General features: G+C 43.7%; 3 protein-coding genes across 3 annotated transcripts; all 3 read right to left on the bottom strand.

Annotated features, from left to right (window-relative positions):
• Window positions 1-843: 843 nt before the first annotated feature.
• Window positions 844-4,725, bottom strand: LOC135503414 (uncharacterized). Its single transcript, XM_064796975.1, has 2 exons — window positions 4,631-4,725; window positions 844-2,714 (listed from the first exon to the last, which is right to left on the bottom strand). Exon 2 carries the CDS (start codon window positions 2,677-2,679, stop codon window positions 844-846), a length of 1,836 nt encoding a protein of 611 aa, XP_064653045.1. The 5' UTR covers window positions 2,680-2,714; window positions 4,631-4,725.
• A 93-nt stretch (window positions 4,726-4,818) lies between these two features.
• On the bottom strand, window positions 4,819-5,689 carry LOC135503413 (uncharacterized). The gene is made up of 2 exons (XM_064796973.1): window positions 4,886-5,689; window positions 4,819-4,836 (listed from the first exon to the last, which is right to left on the bottom strand). The coding sequence occupies exons 1-2, from the start codon at window positions 5,687-5,689 to the stop codon at window positions 4,819-4,821; spliced, it is 822 nt and encodes a 273-aa protein (XP_064653043.1).
• Window positions 5,690-5,778: 89 nt separating this feature from the next.
• On the bottom strand, window positions 5,779-7,194 carry LOC135503412 (uncharacterized). The gene is made up of 2 exons (XM_064796972.1): window positions 7,053-7,194; window positions 5,779-6,764 (listed from the first exon to the last, which is right to left on the bottom strand). The coding sequence occupies exons 1-2, from the start codon at window positions 7,186-7,188 to the stop codon at window positions 5,779-5,781; spliced, it is 1,122 nt and encodes a 373-aa protein (XP_064653042.1). The 5' UTR covers window positions 7,189-7,194.
• Between the last annotated feature and the right edge of the window lie 8,995 nt (window positions 7,195-16,189).

Genomic DNA, 16,189 nt, shown 5'->3' with positions numbered 1-16,189 from the left:
CTATAATTATTAAAGTCTATATAACAGGTTCGAGTATGTCCAATAACACCAATGGACTAAAATACTAAACGATAACGATTCATTCTAACCGAGAATCAACAACATTACAGCCCATTCATCGAAAATAGGCCTAAAAGAATGGAGTGGAAAGTTGCTCAGGTCGACCTGATCTACGCGAGCCTATTCGAAGCACCTGGTCCGCAAAGACCAGAATGCACCTTCAAACATTAATACACCCCCCTTTTAGACCCCTTCTCAAACTATAGAAAACCATGTCAATTAAATGCACAGATAGCTATACATTAGCGAGAGGAAGACACAAACTGGTGATACGTTTACAAACACAGCACGATACACACGGTCAGTGCATCGGCCGTATACAAATGTACGTAAAGCGTGAAAGGCTTCACACCGGTAAAATTATGGCATTTTCCATTCTATCGGTAAAGTACGGCGTGAATCAATCATAAAAACGTTACCACCATTTCAACGCTGCTTCAACCATTTCAACCATCTCGCTACGAACTTCTGGGCGTTGTCATCTATAGAATGGTACAGAACCGGCGGCGATCCTCACTCAATCGCGGACGGAGTCGAAGTGCTGTCTTGAACACACATGCCCATGGGTGTTACCTAAGTCTCGCCAACATCTCGCAAAATCTCGGTAAACAATTTTTTGGCGCGGAAATAATAATACAATAACGGGGTCAAACCGGGTCAAGGGAGAAGTCAGCTGATCGCAATAACAAACGATCACTGATCGTCACAACACCCCTCCCCGTGACATGATCCGAGTTAGCCATGTCACAATATATATATACATGTAGTTCCTCAGAACTTAACCTACTTCTTGTCGTCTGCTTTTTCGGTAGTCGTCTCACCATCGGCTGCAATCAACGGAACAAGGCGCGTGATAGGACGTCGATACGTTTTTCCTCTGGACAAGACTGTCGCTGTTCTTATATGACCATCAGAACCTCTCTCTACTTCAGTGACTTTTCCAATCGGCCAGCTCCAACGGGGGCAACCTTGCTCCTGCAGGACAACGACATCATCGACTGCCAAATCAGAATGGACTTCTCTCCATTTTCCTCTCTGCTGTTGGAGAGTCAAATACTCCTTCTGCCATCTAACCCAGAACCTGTACAACATGTCTTGGACTAGGCGCCATCGATGTCGTGGGTTGTAGTCAGTCTCATCCACGATCTGGGGAGCCAACTGTCCACCGCACTGTCCTACCAGGAAATGATTAGGCGTCAACACTTCTAAATCTTTAGGGTCGGAGCTAACATACGTCAACGGCCTGGAGTTCAGCATACCTTCTACTTCGACAATCCCTGTCAGCAACTCTTCGTCAGTCAGGTGGGCTTCTCCAAAAATCGAATACAAGGCTTTCTTGGCAGACTTAATGAGCGACTCAAACACCCCACCATGGTGGGAGCCATACGGAGGGTTGAACTTCCAACGGATGCCCTGATTACTCACAGAGTCGACTATCTTCGTCCGATCCATGCCCTCCACGAATTCTCTCAGGGTACTCTCTCCTTTTACCAAGCACCCTCCGTTATCACTGACGACTTCTATCGGTTTTCCTCTGCGTGCCACCATTCTTGAAAAGGCCATCAAGAATCCATCCGTCTCCAACGAGTAGGCCATCTCCAAGTGAACGCCTCTAGTCTGCAAACAAGTAAACAAACACATGTACCTCTTAGCAGATTTGAATCTAGTGATCTTAGTAACAAAGGGGCCAGCAAAATCAACACCACAGTAGGAGAAGGCCCTGAGAGACATCATAACTCTGGAGGCTGGTAGCGGAGCCATCATCTGGGTTGCTGGTTGTTCCTTCATCTTTCTACACTGGTAACAGCAATAAGCCACCTTTTTGACGGCTTCTCGCCCATTCAAGATCCAAAATCGCAGCCTTATATCAGCCAGGGTAGCATTCACTCCACGTGAATGCCCGGCATACAGGTGGGCTCTTCTCACAATCAGTACTGAAATGTGATGTGAACTAGGAAGAATGATTGGATGTCTAACATCGTATGGTAGGTCGGCATGCTGCAAACGACCTCCCACTCTCATCACACCATCAGCATCTAGGAATGGGTTAAGACTTCTTAATGCGCTTTTCTTCATCACCCTCGCACTATTACCTACCAGCAACGCGTTGTAGTCTTCAAACAGGCAGGCCCGCTGTACCATTCTCACAATGGCGAGCTCAGATTCTTGGTACTCGTCACGTGATAAGGCATCATTCGGAATTTCGTCAGTATCAGCTTGTCTATCACCGGAATTCTTACATTTTGAAGTGTGACCATCATACTGTCGATCAGACCCATCTAACTCGCTGGAATTGCACCCATTCTTGTCAGGTTCCTGTCGATTCACCCTCTGCTGAGGTCCTCCTCTAACAATGTGGACAAACCTTATCATCCAAGCCATCACACGTACCAATCGATTCCATGTGGAGTACTTGGTGTAGTTCATTCTTTCGAGAAGTTCTGGTGTTGAAACTGCAACCATGGCATTTGTCTGCACACACGACTTGGAAGACTCGATTACAGCTTGGTCTGTAGGGTTGATCAGAGTCTTACACGTCGGCCACTGGCTCTCTTCCTTATGTAAGAATTCCGGGCCCTGGAACCATACATTCGGACTGGTCAGATCCTCCACCGACATCCCTCTCGTGGCTACATCTGCAGGATTCTCTTTGCCTGGAACAAAACGCCATTGGTGAGGATTAGATTCAGTTTGCAACTCAGCAATACGATTGGCCACAAACGGCTTAAATCGCCTCGACTGATTCCGTACCCAATGAACCACATCTAGTGAGTCGGTCCAAAATGTTGCCTTTTCTATTGGACACTTCAGCAAGGTAGTAATCTTCAGCGTGAGTCTATAGCCTAGCACGGCTCCCATCAATTCAAGTCGCGGAATACTCACTGCTCTCAAGGGCGCGACTCTGGCTTTTGCTGCGACCAATGACAGCTCTATCTCTCCGCCAGCTGAGACATAACGGGCATAACTCACGGCGGCATATGCTTTCGAACTGGCATCGGAAAAAGTGTGAATGGTAACAACTCCCTCATTTGATGGCTGGGTAAAGTATCGCCTTGGGATGACTAGCTGTTCTATCCTCGGTAACTCCTCGAACCATTCTGTTGCTTCTATCACCAGGGCCTCAGGCATAGGTTCATCCCAGCCCAATCCCAAAACCCAGGACTGCTGTAACATCATCTTTACACGGATGGTGAAAGGTGCCAACCACTGTAAGGGATCGAACAGTGTAGCAATGCGACTCAACAGCGACCTCTTGGTAACGACCTCTGGGACGACAATCTTCTGGGCAGCAAACCCAAAACAGTCAGGCTCGGCATCCCACCTGATCCCCAACGTCTTGATGCTTGGTAAAGTGGAATCGCTCACCTCCAACTGTCCACTAGCTCTATCTTCGGCAGGTACTCCCTCCAATGCCAGTAGGACGTTACTGCACCATCTCCGAATGTAGAATCCGGCCTTAATCAAAATGGCAGCCAAATCTTTCCGTAGCTGTTTGGCCTCCCAAGTCCCATCAATCGAGGTAATCGCATCATCCATATATGTGCAGTACAGGCACACAAAGGCAACAGCTGGGCACACATCCTGGTGATCTCTGGCGTGAGTCTGCAAGACATGCATGGCAAGAAAAGGAGACGCTTTATCCCCAAAAGTTAGTCTGGTCGACTCATAAACTTCAACGGCTTGTGAGACATTTAGATCTCTCCATAAGATTCTGTGAAATTTGCGATCTCTCTCAGACAGCAAAACTTGGGAGAACATCTCCTTGATGTCTCCAGCCAGACCAACTTGACCCACGCGAAATCTCACCAAGATGTCGAAGATTTCTCTTTGAAGCTTGGGACCAGCATGCATCTTATCATTCAAGGAGACTCCTTGATATTGGGCTGCAGAATCAAACACTATCCTCACCTTCGTAGTCTCCTTGTCCTCCCGAACCACTGGAAAGTGCGGAAGATACCACCCAGTAGCAATGTCTGCATCTGGCACCTTTTTCAGGTATCCCTTCTCGATGTTTTGCTTCATCCCGTCTTTGTACTTCTCCGCCAGTTTCGGTTTCTTCATCAAGGTTCTCTCCAAGGACACCAGGCGGCGACGGGCGATCTCGTAGTTACATGGAAGTTCTGGACTGCCATCTATCCATGGGATGGAAACCTCGTAACATCCCTGCTCCCTGTGGTACACCTTTGAAGCTTCAACACCATCTATAATCCTCTGCTCTTCGGGTGTAAACTCTGTCTCTTTACCATCGGTCATCAAATCTTGGTTCCATAGTGGCTGCATAGCCACCTATCTCATCCTGGTCCTGGGAAGACGTCCCTAGCATCCCAGTGCAAGTCCAACCAAGGGGAGTAAGACGTGCTACCGGCTCTCCTGGTTGTCCTGCGACCTCCTCTAAAGACATCGTCAGCTCGGGATGATCGGATCCTATTACTATGTCTACAGTCTCTGCACCATCAATTCTCGGGAAGTCAATATCTGCCAAATGAGACCATCTATTTTTGTTCATGCCCCAATTCTGAGGACGCACCCCCTCGCATAGGCGATCCAAAATTCTACAGCCCAGTCTTACCCTTAGGTTGCCATTCAAACTCTCCACCGACAGGGTTACTGTACCACTCTTGACCTTTGTACCAGTCGTCGTCATAGTTGACATGGTGATCGTGTGGTCCTCAATTCTGGAAATCCCCAGCTCAGACAGGACGGATCGACGAACGTAGGAGGAGTCGGACCCATCATCGAGGAAGGCGTTCAATCTTCTCATCTGACCATCAACATCTGCAACAAGAACAGGTAAAACTCTTAATGATACTTTATTCAGACGTACCTGACCATTCCCAGCAATTCCAAAACACCCAACAGGCTCAGGTGTGTTCTTCTTGGCAGCTTCTGTCTTGGTTTCTTTCTTGTGCAGATGTCGATGGTGGGTCCGCTGGCATCCGTCTATCTCGCACTTCCGGGGCTCCTTCGTGCAATTCTTCGCCATGTGTTTCCCACACAGGCACTTGTAACATAAGGCTTTTTCCTTCGCTATTTTCCATCGCTCTTCGGTGGAGGCTGGCTTCCACAACTGGCATCTCACCACATGATGACTGCCCTTGCATAACGGGCATTCGAACTCTGTTCCCTGGCGCTTGTCATCCTTCTGTTCGGCAGGCTTCGACTGGGAAGTAGTTGTCTTCTTAGAGTCAGTGGCTGAAACGGCATAAGAATGGCTTTTATTACTCTCAGACTTTCTTTTACTGTGTGGCTGTTCAGCAGTTTTTTCCTTGGTACGAGGAGCACGCAGCTCGGACATCTCCAACATCAAGCAAACTTGCCGGTTGAACCACTTCGTGAATACAGCCAAACCATCCTGGGCATTTGTACTGCGCTGCTCTGCATACTTCACTAGGAGAGAGTGTGGAACCTTTTGCTTCACTAAAGTATACAAGACGGTGTTACCAATTAACTCCCGGGCATGGTCAGTGTCATCGAGTTTGGAGATTACATCGCACATCTGGTTAGACAATTCTTCTAAGGCTCGCAAGTCACCCTCGGACACCTCCTTCCAAGTTAGCAACCGATCTAAGTATTTCTTTAGTGTACGAGTTTCCCCCCCATAGCGCTGGTCAAGTTTAAAAATAGCCATCTTATATTGTGCTGCCGTATACCCCAGGTTGCTGATTAACCTAAGGGGATGACCCGACAAGGCATTTTTCAACATTATCATCTTGAATTTTACTGGTACCTGAGATTGTTCAACAAATACTTCGCCCTCCAGTCTTCGAATCGGTCTCTGTTGCCATCGAATTTCGGTAGATGAGGTTTTGCCAGACCCTGGAAGAAGCGCTGTATCTCTTTCGTCTCGGCAGGTGTAACTTCTGGAACATCTTTGGCTGGAGTGGAGGAATGCTGTGGTCTTGGCATCGGTGTAGATTCCTCAATCGACTGCACTAACTCGTCAATCGGGTTCAACTTTGAAGCTGCTAGGACACCAAAGGGCTGCAAAACAGGCTTCTCACCCACCTTCTCATTACTGCTGGATAGGATAGGAAACTTCAAGCTCGCCAGGTCCTGAGCTTGAACCTGCTGGATCCAACTATTGTGTGCGGATGCAGACCGTCTCTTCCCTGTCATCTGGTGCTTTTCCCCTGCTGGGCTGAAATCTACAGGAAAAAATTGAGTCGCTCTTTGCTTTCTAGGCGGTAACGTGAAGACGACAGGCTTGGTAGGCATGGTAGGCTTAGCGATGCCTCTGCCATCCAACTCGGCCAGCAGCTGAGCCTCTAACTTCGCGCTCTCAGCCTCATCCTCGGCCTTCGCCAAGGCCAACTTCTGTTGAGCTTCCTGGATGCGCAGCTGTTCGACGTACCTCTGCTTCTCTTGTTTGACCTTCAGCATCGCCAACTCTGCCTTTACTTTCGCCAACTGTGAACGGTTAGACTGCGTTGACTGATGTGACTGGTCACTCTTCGCGTCATCAAAGTCGTCTTCATCTTCTTCATCTTCAGGAAGATTATCTTCTTCTGGTTTCTGGTGTCTGGTGTCTGGGTCACCCTGAGCAAGCAATGACGGCGTCATTGAAGGAGCCTCGTCTGCACGCTCTTCAATCTGGTCGATGACCTCATCTTCTAACTGCTCGACGATGCTATTAGCCTGACGGCCCCAGTCTACAAGGCGCTTCATCCGGTCCACGCTCGTAGTCAACTGTGTCAGTCTGTCAACTACAGAATAAACATCACGAGAAGATGACTTCAAGCGTTCTACCAATCTCTGCATCTTAGTTCTACTACCACGATCTCCTAAAAGCTTTCTCAACTCAGACGACATGTCATTAATTCTGGCACCTAACAACTGCCGCTCATCTTCTAACCAACAAGCAATCGCGTCCGAGTTCTCAGGGTCCAAAGCAGCAGCAAACTGCCCTCTATTACTGGTTCCAGACGTAGTTGCCGCGGTCATCTTACTACCGGGTTGTGACGTGGTCGAAGGTTGTGTTTCAAGTACCTCACCTGGACGGAGATCCAATGTTTGTGGCTGCTTCGGTTCCATCTCAGGTTGATCTTCTCGGATATTTTCCCACTCGTAATCTTGAAGATATGCAGGCTTCTTCTTGATTCGCGTCGACCTCCGAACAGCACCAGACATCGCTTATACCAACTGCAAAGTCACAATGTACACCAAATATACGTGGATGCACACTATATACGAACTCCACTGCTAATACTATGCAGTATTGGGAATACTAGGATGTACAATTGACCCTCAAATAACAGCAGTAATACTCTCAATATCTTGGTAACAGTGCATCAAAGCACCACGGTCATCCAACAACTACTGACTTCACAGAGAAAGTGTAAATTGTAGGTATCTCAATCATCAATGAATAACAAAGGAGCAATCAAAATAATCCGGTCGGAGAGACCATGTTCTGGCGATCAACGAATTGACAAGATGACGATAAGAACTATGCCAGAGGTTAATTACTTTATGAAGAGGACTGTATATCTATATGGTACAAGCTATCATAAGATACCTACAATTCACTATAGCTGTAAATGCTTCAGCCTAGAGCCAGCGGCTCCGTACTAGTTTTACACACGATTGCGGTGTCTCTTCTCCGGCATCTACAACAGGCTATCCTCCGTCTCGTGTTCGATTGCAGACTTCGGTATTCCAGCCCGGAACGTCAGTAGAAGGGCGTAGTAGATTATATATATATATCAAATTATCTTCCCACCAAGGGGAATATATCAATACAAGTTTTTTCCGCTAAGGGATATATACTAAAAATGCTTCTCACAACTCAAGCGTGCTACAACACAAACAGTCTGTAACATTGACTCAGGCTGACTGAAGCAACCTGACCGCTAGCTAGGACTATATAAATGACTTCGACTCAACCGGTTCTGCCCAGATGGCAACAGACTAGTCCTAACTAGCCGGCAGGTCGTAACAATAAACTAGCCAGTAAATTAAGAATACTATACCGCCACGGGTATTCTATAAACGGGGAGGGACGTCAACAGCAAGGCCTCGTCCTTCTCGATCTCTGCAGGGCGGATTCGTCCAAATCGTCAACACGGCTTCTGGCGTAAGCGGAGAGACAGTGATGGAATCACACCCACTGGCTTCTAACTATATAACTATCAAACAGTCACCTGAATTCAACATACACAGATTAAAACGTGGGTTAACACAACATCTTTTTAGTCCCAAAATACAACTGGGTTTTATATAATGGTTTTCCAGAAAAATCCGTTCGCACGGTCTATAATTATTAAAGTCTATATAACAGGTTCGAGTATGTCCAATAACACCAATGGACTAAAATACTAAACGATAACGATTCATTCTAACCGAGAATCAACAACATTACAGCCCATTCATCGAAAATAGGCCTAAAAGAATGGAGTGGAAAGTTGCTCAGGTCGACCTGATCTACGCGAGCCTATTCGAAGCACCTGGTCCGCAAAGACCAGAATGCACCTTCAAACATTAATACACCCCCCTTTTAGACCCCTTCTCAAACTATAGAAAACCATGTCAATTAAATGCACAGATAGCTATACATTAGCGAGAGGAAGACACAAACTGGTGATACGTTTACAAACACAGCACGATACACACGGTCAGTGCATCGGCCGTATACAAATGTACGTAAAGCGTGAAAGGCTTCACACCGGTAAAATTATGGCATTTTCCATTCTATCGGTAAAGTACGGCGTGAATCAATCATAAAAACGTTACCACCATTTCAACGCTGCTTCAACCATTTCAACCATCTCGCTACGAACTTCTGGGCGTTGTCATCTATAGAATGGTACAGAACCGGCGGCGATCCTCACTCAATCGCGGACGGAGTCGAAGTGCTGTCTTGAACACACATGCCCATGGGTGTTACCTAAGTCTCGCCAACATCTCGCAAAATCTCGGTAAACAATTTTTTGGCGCGGAAATAATAATACAATAACGGGGTCAAACCGGGTCAAGGGAGAAGTCAGCTGATCGCAATAACAAACGATCACTGATCGTCACAACAAAGTCTGGCTTCATCGCGATATCTCGTTAAATTTCATTGCAGTTGTATATCTGGAAAGTGTATTCCATTGATAGTGGGGATTTAATGTTATAATATTTCCCATATTTTTATGGGAAATCGTTGATACTCACGGGCTGTTTCCGGAACATGCGTATGAAAATGATACCAAAATAACTAAAACTTGCGCACAAATTATTTTAATTCAAAGCAATAAGATAACACTGAATAATATTACCTCTCTATATATCAAAAGATATCTATTCCTTAAGTTTTCTCCCGCTAATTTCGTTCGTAAAACATAGTACTCTTAGCCGCTTTGGACCAGTAAAACATAGTACATGTACTCTTACACATAAATTAAATCACCACTTTTAACTTTTAAATGCACTGTAAATGGCTTATTTTGGAAGGAATAATACATAGTACATGTACACATAGTATTTTCCTCAATATTACAACTCTTACAAATAAAAGCACCACTTTTAACCTAATTTCGACGATTTAAAAAAGGACTTTATGTTATAAAGTCATTGCATTAAGATGATAACAAAAAATTACACCATTTTCCCAACATTTGTATGTACAGACGAAATTGCGTGCACAACAACAACATGTTGTAAACATGTTTTAAATTCAGCTTTTTTCTCCACCCGGACGGCTTTGTCTTCTCGTGGGAGTTTTCTACGATAACTTCCCAGCGAGACGATAGGTGTCGCCGAGGAAATACATTTCATTTTGATTTATCATGAAGCTAACGGAGTCCTTAAAAAAACAGTTGTTGATGGAAGTGACAAAATTCAATTTCAACATCTATGAGTTCATCTGACTTTGTTTTGAATCAATCCAGAAAATAACATTCTGCTGGAGTTATCGGCATGTTCTGTCCTGCCATCTTTTTGACAATCAGGAACTAATGTAATATCGTTGGAATCTTTCAATAAACCCCCTTCTTTCTACAGTCTGGTTCAATAATTATTAAATCTTTTCTTCATAGGCGAGTCCGGAATTCAAAACGCTTTTATTGAATAACCAAATATAAAAGTTGCTTCGACGTCACTGCCAACCTTCTTTCTGTCATAATTGGACATTACTGTTACATTATGTTTGTTTCATCCAGTCCCTCCATATTGACAGTCGTAGTGCCCGGAGAGCAGCTCGAAGTTTACGCTTCGTTACTCTTCAGTGAACTCTTTTCCTCCTTTTCGATTAAGTAATTCACACGCATTAATTTCTTTTCTGGAATGCAAATTGATATTAAAATATTGTTAGACTTGCAAAACCTAAAATATTGTAAGTGAAGAATAATGCGGTGGCAAGCTAATGACGTTTTATGCTTCCATGGTGACCAGGTCATCTTTGACCTTAGAAATTGCATTACTGCGCCTATTGTGTCCCATACCCTCGGTCTTGAGATGGTTTTCAGATCACTATCTTACCATCTTAATTAGTTTACACTAAATTTTATAGAGAAATCAATGACGCACTCTGACTCTCATTCTCACTTTCAATGAAAAGCGTTAATGGATAACAGTTACCTCTAGAAAGCCGTATCAGCAAGATTGCGAGAATGATAACAACGCATAACAACAGCGCTGACGCCCCACCAGTCCCACCGATTATGTACATGGACTGATGATTTGCTGCCATTTTTCCAACCTCGGTGCTGCTTTTGGTACTGGCTAGCATTGTTCCAACCTCGGTGCTGCTACTGGTACTGGCTAAGGTGGTCGTTGTTTGGTAACTTTTGTAACCTATCGAAAAAGGAAATTATCACCGCACTGCTAAAGAACGACTTGCAACAATAATGCGATGAAATTTAAATGCGTGGAATGTCACGTTAACGTTAATACACTGTGTGCACTCGTTCTAGTATTCATCAACTATAAAAATGCCTCAAATCCTGCATCCTGAACCTCATGTTCTTTACTCCCTTTAAACGTATTGCCAGCCTCACCTGAAATGGCTATACATGCTTTGTCAAGTTTCAATCGCAATATCTCCCTTATCATTCAGTTCATTCAATCAAAGTAATACTTGATAGAGTTTGAGATAGTGATCTTCTGTCGAGGATGTGGCCTTGCAAAAAGATATAGGCCACAGGAGTTACGCCTACAAGACGACAAAGGTCCTACAGTTTATCATTATGAGATCCAGGTTTTTGATACTCCTACGTCGCATGAAATATCGAGGAGGGGAGTAAATTGAAAACCACTGTTTATACCCAGTCTATTGCAGTGTTGGTGGTGTGTACTGCTCGAGAGCAGAAAACAGGTTAAAGGGGCCATCGGGTGATCTAAAAAACGTCCCGCTTTTTGATACGAATAACTTAAAGCAAAGATTAATCTATGCTTGATGTTATAACTCGATCCGTTATTTCCCGATTACTGTCATCCTGAGATCAGGCTTTTTTACACCTACGTCATATACAAAATATCGGGCGGGGTATATATTCATTGAAAACCACTTAACTGGTTTTGCCAGGATGGATTACTGTATGATGTTAGCTGTCCAAAAAGTCACGTGTATCATATCATTAAAACTTACCATCACAACCCATGACGTGGCAAACTCTCCTGCTGAGCGCACAAGGGATACTGCAGGACCGACACTGCTCTATGGATGCTGAATAATATTCCCCTCGTACGCAACGCCCTTTGCCTCGTTTTCGACTCTGCCGCATAGGATGTTCATCGACGTTGACATCATTTACATGTACTGCCTCACTGTTGCTTCTGATACTTGCTGCGGTTGTTGCTTCGTAATCTATCGAAAGGGGAAATCTTTACACCTCGCGGCACTGCCAGACGACTTGCAAATTAATGTAGGCCTACCGATAATTTAATGGGTTGAATGTCACTTCAGTGTTAATAATAAAACCTCAATGGTTTTTCTGAAAACTACAAACTACAAAATACAAATTACAAACTGGAACTATGCCTTTTGAAGCATACAAAGTAGAACAATAAATGTAATGTTTTACTATCCATTATAGCCTAGTCTCAGTCACAGTCAACAGACACCACTATACCCCTCACGCTCAGAAACCACAAACGCCCACCCCAAGGAGGATACCGCGGTGACGTCACATCACGTGATCCCGACCCATATTAGTGATCGCTATGGCCAATCAGATTCAGTCTACTGACAGCACCAGCACTGAACACGTCTTCACGTCTCACTGTCTGGTGCGCTCCTGTACACAAAAACACCGATAGACATGAAATATTGCAATACCTAGTATGGATTCTTCCTGTGTAAAATAAAATTTACACAGCAGATTAACTTCCACGAATAAAAAAGACGTTTGGCGTGGCCAAAGTGCGGAAATAATGTCTCCGCTAAAATACACTACGAAATACACTAGGCAATGCACTACGCAATATACAGTGGAGATGCAGTTGAGTTTGTTATTGTTTTGACTTAGAAGCCCGCCCATATCATAATATATTCATGTATTCATGAAGTATAAACTCATTTCTGTCCCATACAACTCTAAGAACAGTCAATTTCTCCTTAAATCATCACCGAAACCGCGATATCCGCAGGAAGATTTTGTTCTAGTGTCCGAAAATGCATGATCTTACAGGGGCGCTAACTCGACAAATAGAGGGGATCTATGGGGATCTATGCGAGTTTTAGGTATTACAGGTCTCGAACTTGTAAAATCTGTAAACATGCCTCCAAATCCCATTATGATAATGAAGAGATTGCCCCATATCTGGGAGACTGTTTTGAAACCATCGCTAATTTTGGAAGATCGGTGCCCGGCTATTTGGTTTAAAAAAACCTATTTTTCACCATCAAAACAGCACTTTTCATTATTCAAATGATAGCTTATTGTCTGAAGACTTATTTCATAGCAGAAAAGTACGGGCTTTTGATTGCGTGCATTTTGTAAAGTTATTCCGTCTTTTGACTAAAAAAGGGTTGTGCCCGTTTGCGGCAAGGTTTCTGGCATCTTTATACACCCAACAACGGGTGAGAGTTCAATGGGGGGAATATGTCTCAGCAGAATTTGCTGTCTCTAATGGTGTGAAACAAGGTGGTGTATTGTCTCCTGTACTCTTTGGTATTTACATAGATGAGCTAGTGGCGAATTTAAAGAAGGCTGGTTTTGGGTGCCATGTTGGTAACCTCTTTTGTGGCGTCTTTGCCTTCGCAGACGACCTAATCATGCTTGCACCCTCATTACGTGGGTTGAAGAAAATGTTGAGTACAGCAAGTTGTTTTTCAATTGACTTTAATATTTCGTTCAATGCATCAAAAAGTAGATTTTTAGTTTTTGGGTTAGATGATCCACCAAGGGCATTGTTTTTTGAGGGCACACAGATACTATTATCTATGGAGGAAGAACACCTCGGTATTATTTTGGGTCCTCGTGTTGATCGGAGAAGAGTAGAGCTTTTAATAAATGACTTGTACAAAAGAACTAACATGTTAATGGCACAGTTCAGATTTGCCCATGCGCATGTAAGGTACGCACTTTTCAAAAGTTTTTGTATGTCTTTATATGGTTCTCAGCTTCTGGGCTTGTCTAAGCCTTATATGGAGGAATTGTTTGTTGCGTGGCGGAAGTGTCTGCGACGGGTTTTAAATCTACCATACAGGACTCACAATGATTTACTGCCGTGCATTGTTCACGACTTTTGTATTGAAATTGAATTAGAAAAACGGTTAATGAATTTTATGGGTGGTATGTCTTCATCTAAGAATGTATTTGTCAGCTTGTGTTTTAAACTTGTGTGTCAGGGGAGTGAATCTTCACTGGGGAGAAGTGTCAACATGTTGTATGCAAAATGTGGGTTAGATAGGAACAATGTGGACAGCTGGGGAGATATGTTGAGGGTTTTTTATATAGTGAATGATAAGAACGGGCAAAATAGGTTAGCGGAACAGATTAGCGAATTGATGGTCATGCGAGACGTAGGGGATGCGGCGTTTAATCATAGGGAATTAACAGAAATGATTGATTTTCTGTGCACTAGTTAAATTCTTTGAACCTTGATTTTTCACGGATATGTAAATAGATCGTTGTAAACAAGCACCTAGCACCCAGCACAAATCTGTAAATGCACCACATGTGTCAGAACTATTTCTCGACGAATAAACACACATATATACTAATAACTCTGATTTGATGCGAAAAATCTAACTTTTTTGATGACTTGATTTTCCCTTGGCCGTGGATCGAGTTTGTTTACAATATAACAGCGCCATCTTGGAAAAGCCGTGACGTCACCGCGGTATCCTCCTTGCGCCCACCCCTTCCTGCTACCTTAATACTTCTGGATGTTATAATTCATTGCAAACAAGTGTCGATCGTATGAGCCGATGTTAAATGAGTGTAAAATCTATCGATCCGTTCCTTCCCGATTATGATGTTAGCTGTATCAAAAATCGACATGGTCATATCATAAAAACTTACCAGTACATCCCATGGCACGGCAGGCTTTTCTGTCAATTCTGCAGGGGTATACGCATGAACGGCATTGCTTTATAGCCATTGCGTAGGCCTATTGAGTCCGTCTTCTTCTTCGCAGCTTACGATGTTCGCCGACGTTGTTATTAGAATTATAAATAGCATTACTATGGCTATTATATCCATGCTTTTCAAAAAAACTATTATATCTCAGCCCGGTCTCAAAAAAGGATATGATTGTTTCCTCGCCCTGTCATCATCTTATAAATACTGTTTCGGCCTCGACCCAGGCAATATTTCACAGGCTGTCTACCGACAACAACCTAGGTTAAGCCTACTGAAACGAGGCAGATTGGTTTGAATTGTTTGACCTACTGCCTATCTATTTATTATTATTATTGACATGCCGGCGATAATTTGGGTTATAAAATGCCCCGGCCCCCAAATAAATTATATATCGCTCATTACTAACCCTAGCTATGAATTTTTCTTAACCTGATCAGATCAAATAGATTATCAGATAAGATTGCCGCTCAAAGCCTGTACATTCTTGCTTTACTCTCTATTACAGGTCCGAGTATTACAGGTCCGAGCTGCAGCTATTCAGCGCTCAGGACTAACAAACATTCATAGTTTGCCATCTCTTGGTGGAGAGAAGCAAGTAGCCTTGCTCAAAGACACAAAGACGAAACAGCAGTGACCCTTCCGAGAATCGAACCTACGACCTACTGATTATGAGCCGGGTGCTCTAACCACTGCGCCACTGATCTTCCCTGAAACCGTGAAAGATCTAAGTTGTGTAATTTCTACGAAATTTCCCGACGGTGTTATTCAGGGAGATGAATATAGCCATGAAACAAGGTCATTTTTTGAGAACATGTCTGCCCACATCGTGACATAACCAGTGGTTTTCAATATACAGGTGTAATATATGTGAGTGTTTCCCATGTGTCAGTGTTTCCCCTCATTGTTTGGGAACGCTCAAAAATAGATTGACAAGTTTTTCTGTGTATCCCCCCTATTGAAAAGTCGTGGTCTCTCTAGCTGCCTATTATTTGGAAACACTGACACATGGGGAACAACCACAGATGTTACACCGGTACCGCCTACCGCCCAACACTTATCGAAGAAATAAAACTGACTTTCAGGTTCTATTTATCAGAGGGATCAGTGGCAGGGTGGTTAGAGCGCCGAGCTTATAACCAGGAAGTCGTGAAAACTGTTAATAAATTAAAAGCACCTTTGACTCATAACCCGATAGGTGATTTTTTTCTCCAACGTGCCGAGTGCCGTTCTGTGACCTTTATTAACGTATTGGTCGCATTTGGCAGAGGAGTACAAGCAGGTCTGCCTCTTCCTTGCACCGGAAATCATCGTTTTTTCATACTAAAATAAATAGGATATTTCTGAAACCTAAAAGACTGATTCATTTTAAACATTATTTGTGGTTAAAGTCTAATGGCACTAATTTCTTGAATTGGCAACCACACTCATCTTGGGCTGCCATATAGGATCTTACTGTTCCATTGTTTATGGCAGACCCCAAATCGATAATAATGAATAGTATCTGTGAAAAAACATTTTCGTTTTCACAATCTTTTTCGACTTAATCTAACTTTTAACTTGTGACACTTCAGTAAGTACTTCTTCATCTTAAGTGTATCATATTTCGGGATTGTTGCCCTAGG

The sequence above is a fragment of the Lineus longissimus genome, chromosome 19, assembly GCF_910592395.1.
Source record: "Lineus longissimus chromosome 19, tnLinLong1.2, whole genome shotgun sequence".
NCBI classification, from domain to species: domain Eukaryota; kingdom Metazoa; phylum Nemertea; class Pilidiophora; order Heteronemertea; family Lineidae; genus Lineus; species Lineus longissimus.
The sequence above is the reverse complement of the archived record's forward strand: the minus strand, read 5'-3'. Positions and strand labels throughout refer to the sequence as shown.

Excerpts from the sequence above, each read along its gene's own strand:
- LOC135503414 (XM_064796975.1), bottom strand. The coding sequence starts at position 2,679 with ATGTCGGTGGAGGATCTGACCAGTCCGAATGTATGGTTCCAGGGCCCG.
- LOC135503413 (XM_064796973.1), bottom strand. The coding sequence starts at position 5,689 with ATGGCTATTTTTAAACTTGACCAGCGCTATGGGGGGGAAACTCGTACA.
- LOC135503412 (XM_064796972.1), bottom strand. The coding sequence starts at position 7,188 with ATGTCTGGTGCTGTTCGGAGGTCGACGCGAATCAAGAAGAAGCCTGCA. Across the intron at positions 6,765-7,052 it reads AACATTGGATCTCCGTCCAG|TTGACAGACTGACACAGTTG; the intron begins GTGAGGTACTTG and ends TTTATTCTGTAG.